Raw genomic sequence first — 10,437 nt, forward strand, 5'->3', positions numbered from 1 at the left:
GGGAGCCATGGAGTTGGGTTACCCGTGGGGGACGGAGAAATTATCATCCAGCGAGACGCTCTTACTAGTCTTATGCACAAGAGGGAAATCTGGGGACACTACTCAATTGCACCCCTATTTTCTTTCCTCTTTTCTATGGATTGGTTTGGGAGGATGGATTTTCAGAACTTATTTAAGGGATCCTTTAAAAGCCCTATTTGCTCCACGTAGGCTCTCCTGCTTTCATTGGCTCTCCTTCCTGCGCCTTCGTTTCTGCGTGCTTGAGGACTTTGCTGAGGGAGTTTCCTCGAATGATTCTCTGGCCCTTCTTGGTATCTTGTTCCTTTTCACCATTGGGACTCTTGAGCTCTGCCGCACCTGGTTCTTTTCAGCACCCATCAGCCAGGGTTGCTATTTAGGAGACCCGGCCTACCATCGCCTCCTGTTTAGCTGCAGTGACTTCTGCATCGTTGTGGCATCCTTTGCAGGGACACCCAGGACACTGGTGTATCACTGCCGTGAACTTGAACATTGTGGGAAATGGAGTTCTCGTCACTTTTCTCGCGTTGAACAACTGCCTCAGAAGTACATGTGGTAATAGCTACCAAGTCAACTTTCCACACACCACATGACAACTGTGTAGTCCACGACTGGCGACTGCGCCTCCGAGCACTCTACTATTCATTGTGAAATGTGGGCTCCAGATCTGTAGGGCTAAATGGAGCATATTCCGCAGGGGTGGCCCCGTTGACCTCTTTGGCCTTGCTGCTGGTATCTTCGGTGCTAGCCAGTGCAGCTGCGAGGGTACGACGCTCATTCATCTGGAGGGTCTTTTTCACTGAGTTTTTTGCAGCCAATTTTGGTCGAAAAAAATAATCGAAAAATATGGGGGGAAGAAGGTAAAAGGATTTAAGGGATGGGGGAATAGGAAGTCAATATCTGGGAAGTGGCGTTTAAGGGGGAACCACCCAAATTAAAAAAATAAATGCTGATGAACTTTTTTAGCCAAAAATCGTCGGCATAAAACTCTGCAAAAAAACCTTGGCGATGGAATGATCTAGAACCGCTGAGAGATCTTGCGTCACACTGGCGAAGACAGATTTTTGTCCTTTAAACATAACCTGATTTTGTATACTGAGTAAACGCATTGTACTTGTCCCGTCGCTTTCAGGAGTTAGATAGGAAGTAATTGAAGGGGGCAATTTGTTATGAGGAAGGAACTCTTCGAGGGTCAACATGGTTGCCCGTTGCATTAAAGAATAAATGTATAATACATCTGCAGGAAGTTGGAACTCTTTACTTCCAAAACTGAAGTCAGTCATTATCTTTAACAATATATACATGTGCAGTGCATTCTGTGGAGAGTGGACGCAACCCTATTGGTCATCAATACACGGCATGGTTTGAGTATGAAGATATGATTAGTGTGCACTGATTTTACTCTCTGTGCTCCCTCGAGTTTAATATATGAGTCTTGCTTCAGAAGGCGTCCTCTGAGTGCATATGTTCTGTGTATAAGGGCATGCCCGCTCTCCTCCACTGGCGCTCTACGAGGGGAAAGGGAGTGCTTCCGACTGGGCCATTTGAGCCTCTACTCCACTGGTGCACTGTTAGAGAAAAGGACCCATAGCTCAGGTCAGTTATGAAGTTCTCATTATTTCCAGTTAAACCCCCATGTGCGCAACATGCAGGTGTTTCACTGATTTAGCACCCGAGTGAGGTAGGAAATTAAATGAAATTACCCTCCCAGTCGCATGGACCCTAATTTGGCAAATGCACGAGCTCCTTCGGGCAATGATGTGTTTGTGGATTTGAATGCATGCTTGTATACGTGTGTGTATCTCTGTGCATGCACATGCATGCACATTTTAGTGTTACAGGGTCATGAACACTTGTGTACAGGCGCGTTATAAATGCCATATCATATCATATCATGACATTTTAGGCAAGTCAGTATGTGTGTTTAGTCACGGAAGGGGAGTGCATGCAGCAGTCGATTGCCAGTAGTGGGTGTGAATATATGCCATGATTAAGATAAGCCACAGCTGTTCCGATGGGTAGAGCTTGGCCATGATAGAGGATGACAGAACCCCTCTGTTCTCACTTATTCTCATCATAATGCATCAAGTGACCTCGGTTTGTACTCCTTAAATAAATATTACCAAAGCAACGAGTTGAAAGAGATGCTGAAATTGTATGTTGTGCTTAAGGAGCACCTGCCCTTCGCCCCTTTACTTATTTGACTGATGAGAGATCTGTTGTGTTTTAATGTACGAGATAGCCTGGGGGACCAATCTGGGCGTTCTACCCTTTAAATGTGAAAGTATAATTGCAGGGCCAGGCTTTGGTCTGCCCTCACAAAGTTGCATGAAGCCTGACTTGGCGGTTGCAAATATTAAAAAGATTCGGAAATGCGCAGGGGGCCAATTCAGACTGAGAAGAACTAGTGAACATGGGAGTGGGAGTGCCACCCGTGTGGGGTGTCAACCATGCGGGGGTGGGCCTGGGACCACAGCGCTGCTTTCTGTAAGGTGACAGGCTGATGAGAGGGTATGTGAATAGAGAAACATAAGAACACCATCTACTTTACCACAAAACTTTAACGTAAACAGAGGGAAATTGCACCCCACCCACACCGCGCTCAGGCATGGCGTTCCCAAGACTTTTGACTTTTCTCTCGTGATTTATTAATTCCTGTTGTCTGATAGACTCAGCTCTCCCCAGCACTGTCTGTGCGGCTGCCTGCGCTACCGCCTGTGCTGCTGCCTGCGTCACCGCCTGCGCTGCTGCCTGCGTCACCGCCTGCGCTGGCGCCTGCTGAATTTTTCATTTCCAGAGCTAAATGTGGGCCACACCAAGGGCTGATGACGTAGTTTGCTTGGTGCTGTTAGCTTTGCCTGGCTCCTTCACAGAAATCCCTCTGCAATCTGGACTTTCAGGCCATGTCATGCTCTTTACTGACCGCATCGCAACTCACCCAGCGGCGGCATGTGCTGATCACTTTGGGCGGATCCGGGATAAGGAAGGAATAAGGATTGACTGCCAGGAGCCGCTACGTGCCACTGGTACCTGCCAATCCTGTGTAATGGGGCAGAGGAAACAGACCGCATTCCAAGCTTGGAATCCTTTTCCCAATCCTCATGGTGGAATATCAGACTCCACCCACTATTGCTGATGTCATCTGTTGATATAACAAAAATAATGAAGTTCTGTTGAGGGAGCAAGGGATTTAGAGGGAAAAACTATCCAGTAATGCCACCTACGAGTTTTGGATTAAATGTGCAGTGCACACTCTCGGAGCAGGAGGGGAATCCGTGTGTGAATGGCACCCTTGGGAGTGGGAAAAGGTCTCCTCCAGGCTGCTTGTGATCTCAGGCTGTCTCAGGCTGCACACTCGGTGGTGGGGACAACATGGACCCTCCCTCCTAAAAATCTTTGCTCGCACAAATACCGAGAGTGCATGTGCGTGTGCAGCCGGGCCTGTCATTGGAAGGAATAAATGTCCCCTCCAGGTGGGGAGAGGTGTAGAATAGGACTTCACTGCCCTTCCTAAAGAGGCTTCTGTGGCACACCATGGTTCCCTCCATGTGCCCTGCTACATGCTGACAGGTAGGGTTGGGGGAAGGGGGGTTCCTGAGGCCCATTTGACTGTTCACATGATTTGGTAGTACAATCAAGCACACAGGCAATGGGATTGCCTGGTTTGCGTGGAGGAATGCAGTCATGCAAACGAGGGAACACTACCTTTTCAGTCTGCCCTCATAACAGCAACGTTCAGATATTTGGTATGACTGAAGGTGCTGTGCCACTCCTTATTGAACTCCACATGGCAACCCCCAGCAGGGCTAACAGCCTGATGGGTCTTTTGTGTAGGAACCCCAAATGTAAGGATCAACCGAGGATTTGCTGCTGATATGATAGACTTTAGCAGGGCTTTAAGTGTGCCAGGGCTTAGCCCAGGCAGTCTCCAAATATTGACATTGAGCCAGGGCCCTGACCAGATGTATTCCCTGCAGTAATGCAAATGAAACTGAGTGGCAATATTGCTCTTCAACTGTAGATGAGACTTTCAGTCACCTTTAGAACATAAATGAAAAAGAAATGTGCTTGTTTTCTAACACTGAATGGAAATGATACCAGAAGACATTGTTTGATTATTTTTTTTTACAGCACTTATTAAAGAATTGTCATTAGAATTATTTTAATTTGTAAGAATCGTGGACTTCTTTCAAAAGAACTGTGGGATTGCATGGTCTGCCGACCTATATTAAGTTGATATCGTATTTTATATTTGGATATATTTTATTTGGTCAATATTTTTACACACATGAATGATATTTGAATAGATCTTTTAAATTTAAATGTACTCCTTTTCATTACACATATGAAAACTTGATTGCGCTGTTGGGTCACACCTTTAGTTACATAGGCCCCACCTCTTTTAAATGTTTATTATCTACTTTGGGAAGTGAAGCTGCGCAAGACTTATAGGACCCGCCCGCAAAAATTGCATCACAACACGTTAGAGCCCCTCCTCGATTTCTTATCCCACTTCAAGCCCTAGACTTTGGGATGAAGGTGAAATGATGGTGCTCCCTGCCATGGGGCACCGCCTCCCCCACCAGGACTCTAATGCTGGGCAGATTACAACAACCCCTGGGGCCCCATCTCGCACCATCACATGAGCGAAGAGAAAGGCGGGTAAGAAAAAAACTACAATGTTTCAAAGGTTTATTGGTTGATGATAACTCGATACTTAAGACATAAATATATAATGCTGATAATTGTTAGGCGGACAGGCTTCGATTACACCCCCAGGACTTGGGCGGATCAGCCCTGGGAACTCCCCCGGCTCTACTTCGCCTTCAACTTCAGCTGCTCTTCGAAGAAATCATTGCAGGCCACGGTCAAGGCGGCCACCAGCACCACGAACTCATTGAAGTCCACCTCGTTGTCCTTGTTGGAGTCGAGGTCATTCATGATCTTGTCCACCAGCTGGGGGTCCTTTTGGCACTAACGGGGGGAACAAGAAGACAAGGTCACACACACATATCCTGCATGGCTCTGCAACTGGGGCCGTGCCACGCATGCAACCTGACACCCTGTGTTAGGGCACGAGCAGTGGTCGAAGTGGGCGGGAGCAGTTGGGAGCGGTGCGCCTCTACTTTTTTTTCTAAATTAAGTTATACTGTTCCTATACTTTTATTTTAAAAAGAAATCGTTCCATGATGGCTTCATTATGAAATAAGAGTGTAGGAAGAAGTTGAAACTTACTCTGCACTGAACATTCCCTTAAATAGCAGGTGTGTTTGTTTGGGGGTTTGTTTGCGCGTGGGAGCGGCGCAGCAATGGTGTTTGTGGGGAACTGGGGCAAGCCAGTAAGGAACATAGTTCCACTACTTCTTTTCATACCCTTTGACCACTGGGCACGAGGGGTGGTGGGACATTGTGGACTGAAAGAGTCTGCATGTGGCGCAACCCTCCCCGCAAAGGAAATTCACCTCTGACTTACAACCCCCCTGGGAATTCCCCTCTGGCTCTGCCTCGCTTTCTGTCAGTCCTCACTCTCTTCACAACAGCAGGCGTTTAATTCCTTAGACAGAGCTGCGAGTCTCTCCCCGTGGCAGCTTCTTATGACAGCATTCGTGCATGCATTCTGGAGGGCGGTTGGGCCCGCGTCACTCTTTGGCGCTGGCTCGGTGAATGGCAACATTATGTAACAGACGCCAGAAACCACTTTGTGAGTACCCGCCGTATAACAACACATCCGCGTCATGGCGCGTGAAGGTGAGGGACTGGTAACATTACAGGGTGGAGTCGGCGCACATAAAGCCAGCGCGCCACACGCCTTTGCCTGCGCGCCAGAGAACCACGTGAAGGGCACGCGTGCACACCAAGAGCCTGTAAGGAGGAGGAGCACCAGCCCCGGCAGACCCCCACATCCTCCCCATGACAAGACCCCTCTCCCAAACCTACCAACAGCTCGGAACCAGCTCACTATATATAGTGTATGAGCTCACGTGGAGGGGGTGGTCTGTGGTGACTTTAACATTTGGTCGAAAGGGGGTGTTCATAGTAACCTATTGAGCTCCAGACAGCTTATATCTGGAAAGCTCACGTTCCATGCGTGTTCGGGGAGGTTGTCTCTGGAGTTTTCATTATGGAACGCAGGCCGTATACAATTGTGTGTGGTCCAGTGCACACCCCTGAACCACATATAGTCTAAAAGTAGGAAGCCTTGGAGTGGAGATTAACCGAATGCAAGAGGGCGTGTCAGGCGACCAAGGACCGCGGACCCGCTTTAGAGCGCGGGCTGTCCCCCTGCCAGGCAACGCACCCTTCCACACATGTAAACAGAAACCCATTAAGATCAGCGGATGCGCAGCACACAGGCTGTGGCATGATTATTACACCCATAACACCTCACCTGATATGTGCGCGAGCTGATCTCATTTATATGACAATTCTATTCGTCAATGCAGGCGTGCGCATGCCCATTGTTAGCGCAGGCCCCCCGCTGTGCACGGTCCGCTGAATGCAGCCGCACTTTCCCACCAGTCTGAGAGTGAAGCTGGCATGGGTGGTTGGCATGGCTCGTCAGTCATGAAAGTTGAGCGCAATCTCCGGTGTGAGCTTGCCAGTTCGGGCCATGGCTGAGCGAAATATGTCATTCTAATTGCAGCCCAGAGGTGAAGTTAGTCCACGTTTGGCAGTGGGGTTGAAACAGCACTTGACTGGCATGCGGGGAAACAGTGCCACAAGCTGCCAGGGCATATCATGTAACTAAGGGCCCACTCGCGTTATCTGAGCTCTCCAGTGAGCCTATTATATGGGCACAGTCAGTCTGCTGCATTATGGAAACTATTTGGGTCTACAGCCAAATCCATTGCCAAGGGCACAGCCTACCTGCAGAACTGGCCAGAGTCTGAAAATGCTATGCATATATTGGCAAAGAGGTTCCAAATTCCCTACCCATAAGTCACACATGTTATCGCACCACAGAACGGATGCTTTCATTATACGTGACTCACGTCCAACTCACTCTAAAGGGGTGACGCATGATGTCATTGAAAATGGTGCGCAACACCCTTCTCCGGGGTCCCCTAAAGCCCAGTAGGTTTTCGTTCATTTTTCCTCTCCCCCCACTGGAAGGGGCCAGACCCAGAAGGGGGACAGACAGTGAAAGAAAGAATAAACACGTGCAGTGTTGCTCTGCAAACTGAGTCCCTTCAAGGCGCCGGGTGCACACTTACCGCAAGAAAGTCTGTCAGCTCACTGTGGAGGAGCGCCTTGAGTTCCCCCTTGTTGAGCTTGTACTTGTCCCCTTCTTTGCCCGAGTAGTGGTGGAAGATGCGGATTAGAGTGTCCATGGCGCTCTCCAACTTTGTAGGCATGATGGGTCAGATGGCACTGGAAGTCAAGGGAGAGGGCTACATCAACACAGCATCCAAGACTGGCATTCACATCCGGACCCTGTCTTAGCACTGGAGCAATTCCACAGCAGAAGCTAATGGGGGTGTATATGCACAACCAGAGGGGGCCACGCTAATACCCGTCAAGCGGCTGCCAGCATTAGAAGAATTTTAATACAATACACTCTAATCCCACGGGCTAGGCTCAACTGAATGACAGGTGCTCAAAAGGCTGAACTGATTATGGGAGGAACCATTATTTCAAGCAATGGAATAAAAAGTGAGCCCGTCCAGCTACATACCTGATGCTCCTTGATACTCCCAAAGCGAGTGATTCCAACAGGTGTTGATCGATGAGCTGCTGCGCGAGCCTTTATACTTTTGGCCACACCCCAGCACACCTCTTCCTCCATTGACGAGACAAAAACAGGGCCAATGGCAGCAGGACAAAGGCTACCTCACTACTTGCGTCACCCTGCTCTTAGCTTTGATTGGAGGCTCCTTTCCTGTGCCTTTTTTTTTCCAATCACCTGCATGGAAGGTACGAGCCTCCGTCACCTTGCAAACTTTCCAGGGGCTAGTCTCTTCCAGGAGGCGGAGGTGGGCACGCTGCTTCTTTCTCATTAGAGCAAGTAGGAAGGAAAAGCAATTAGTTGCTAGGAAGCACAGAGGAAAAAAAGCCGAAAATAGGTGCACAGGAGAGAGGGAATACGTTGTTTTGCTTCAGCGAAGGCAGAGGTGCCTCCTGGGAGTAGTCGCTGAAGGCGGCACTGAGCTGCAGGTGGAAGGAGGAAAGCGAGTGGTGGCAATGCGGCACAGCCTGAGCATCCACCATGATGACTTATTGATTTGTGGAACAGCAAGGACTGTGCCAGGGTGCCCCCATGCTGGCAGAAAGCATCCCCAGGACAGAACCAGAATCTGCACAGAAATAGAGATTGAACCTAGAAAATACCCCTTGACAGGCAGTCAATTGTGCATTTACTATATTTCTGGGTGCGTCTGGTCACACAAATAGCTATTCAAATCAGCGGGAAGGCATTGCGCCAGGTGCATGCAAAGCACAGAAGCGGAATGCAAGCTGTCTGCAAAAACACGCTGTCTGCAACCAGGCCGCAAGCAAAACCTGTGCAAACTCCCAAACCGTGTGAGTTAGGCCAAGCTCTTGACAAAGGAAAAGCACATGACAAGATCAAAGAAGAGACAAAGGTAGGCGGCAGCATTCAGAGAAAACATGGGGTTGAGAGAGCGACAGGACACATTGATGACCGCCCCTTTGATAGAACCTTCTCTTGTCTTGCAGGGGCAGCCACAAACACTGTGTGTTAGGAGCTCCGCGGGGCGGGCCCTATGACCAGCGCTGGGAGCAAACAATGATACTCGGTAGAATGTATTTAGAAACATCACGCGACCTGGTCACCACATCCCTTGTTAACCATAATGACAACAACAACGATATAACAGAGTGTCGCATTTTCTGGAGCGGTCCCTTCTATTCTTCTTCCCTCACATGTTCTTCTGGTTGGGCAGGTAATCTCCTCGCTATCTTTATCTTTGATCTTTACCGGAGGTTGTCCTCTCTCTATATTTTGTACCACATCCGACCGATTGATCATTCTTGTTGTGGTGTACCTTCTTGACATCCTTTTCCCCTCCTGTCTCGCTGCAGCCGTAGAATCCTTTCCTTGAGGGCCACGGTCTTCCTCTGAAAAACAAATAATATTTCCTCTGTGTCGTTTTCCATCGCATCCGCTACCTCGGCCTGGTGATAGTACTCCGATCCCTCAGCCTCTTTTGAGCCGCGGGCCTCCTCTGCGAGTGCTGCTACTTTGGAATTCCTGACCTTCTGCAGCTCTTGCAGCTTGGGACCAGGCATTCGGCCATGCAGCGCATCACACATTTGCCAAATGTACCATTTTATTGCACCTTTTGCACTGTCTTCCAGACGCTGGGCATCCTCTGACATGGGGTAGTAGGCCTCTGCAGAACTCACAGGTGTTTCTGGTGACTTCCTTCTTTGCTGAGCTCGGGGTCATATTGTTCTCCGTTCTTATGACCTCGGACGCTCTCAAGTTCTGCGATCTTACTGCATGTACTTCTTCCACTTGTAGGCCTGTCATTGCTTCTTCAATGTGAGCCGATCTGGTTACGGCAAGCTCTTGGACTCTGAGTGTTACCCCGGCCCCTTGAGAATTTGAGTGTGCAGCTTGCTGGAGTTGCATTTTTGGATAATCTGGCCACGCAGCTCGCTCTCCTCATCAGGAAAAGCACAGGTCGCCGCCAGTTGGCAAAGTCTGGTGAAGAACCTGTCAATGGACTCGTTGGGCCCCTGGGCTGCTTGCCTTAGCTGGAACCGCTCGCAGTATATGTTGATCATGGTCATGAAATAGTTAATCAACGCCCTGCCTGCGTCATGGTATGAGCCGTCACCCTGGGGCAAGGTCTTGTATAGCTTGTGGCCATCACTCCCTGTGTAGAACAGAAGAAGCGTCTTTTTCTGAGCATCACCCACCACCACAGCAGCTTCAAAGAACATTTCCAGCCACTCTAGCCACAATATGCATTTGAGGCCCAGGGATGACAGGGTTCCTTGGACATTGAACTCAGGGACTGGATTGCTATGGAACTGTAGGCCGTGGTGTTGGGGCAACCTTCCCGGATCTCGACTCTAGGGTTGACTGGTGTTTTGCCCTGGTGTTGTGAACGATGATCCGCTGATGTCATCTTTGAACCGGTTTCTGCTGAACCTACGGTCTCTATACATTGTGGAGGGGTGTGTACAGATTTGGCACTGTGCTTCCCTCTTCCTGAGTAAGGACCGTGAGTGTGGTTCAGCAATCCTTGAATGGCACAAGTAGGTGGCGTGCCCATGAACCTGGCCTTTTTGCTCGTGAAGCAGCAGGGCTAACAAGCTGCATGCGCGCAAAAGATGCAAACGGCTCTGTGGTATGCTAGCAGCGGAGTGGGGCCATTTGCAGTGTTTGCAGCAGTCACCCTGCCGTAGCTGTGCCCCATGGGAAGGCACTGCTTGTGCTGGGATAGTGCT

General features: G+C 49.3%; 1 protein-coding gene across 1 annotated transcript; it reads right to left on the reverse strand.

The window, feature by feature from the left end:
* Window positions 1-4,693: 4,693 nt before the first annotated feature.
* Window positions 4,694-7,835, reverse strand: S100Z (S100 calcium binding protein Z). The gene is made up of 3 exons (XM_069626544.1): window positions 7,694-7,835; window positions 7,233-7,389; window positions 4,694-4,992 (listed from the first exon to the last, which is right to left on the reverse strand). Exons 2-3 carry the CDS (start codon window positions 7,371-7,373, stop codon window positions 4,834-4,836), a joined length of 300 nt encoding a protein of 99 aa, XP_069482645.1. The 5' UTR covers window positions 7,374-7,389; window positions 7,694-7,835; the 3' UTR covers window positions 4,694-4,833.
* Window positions 7,836-10,437: the final 2,602 nt, after the last annotated feature.

Source organism: Ambystoma mexicanum, chromosome 6p (genome assembly GCF_040938575.1).
Source record: "Ambystoma mexicanum isolate Mex_15411 chromosome 6p, UKY_AmexF1_1, whole genome shotgun sequence".
Taxonomy (NCBI): domain Eukaryota; kingdom Metazoa; phylum Chordata; class Amphibia; order Caudata; family Ambystomatidae; genus Ambystoma; species Ambystoma mexicanum.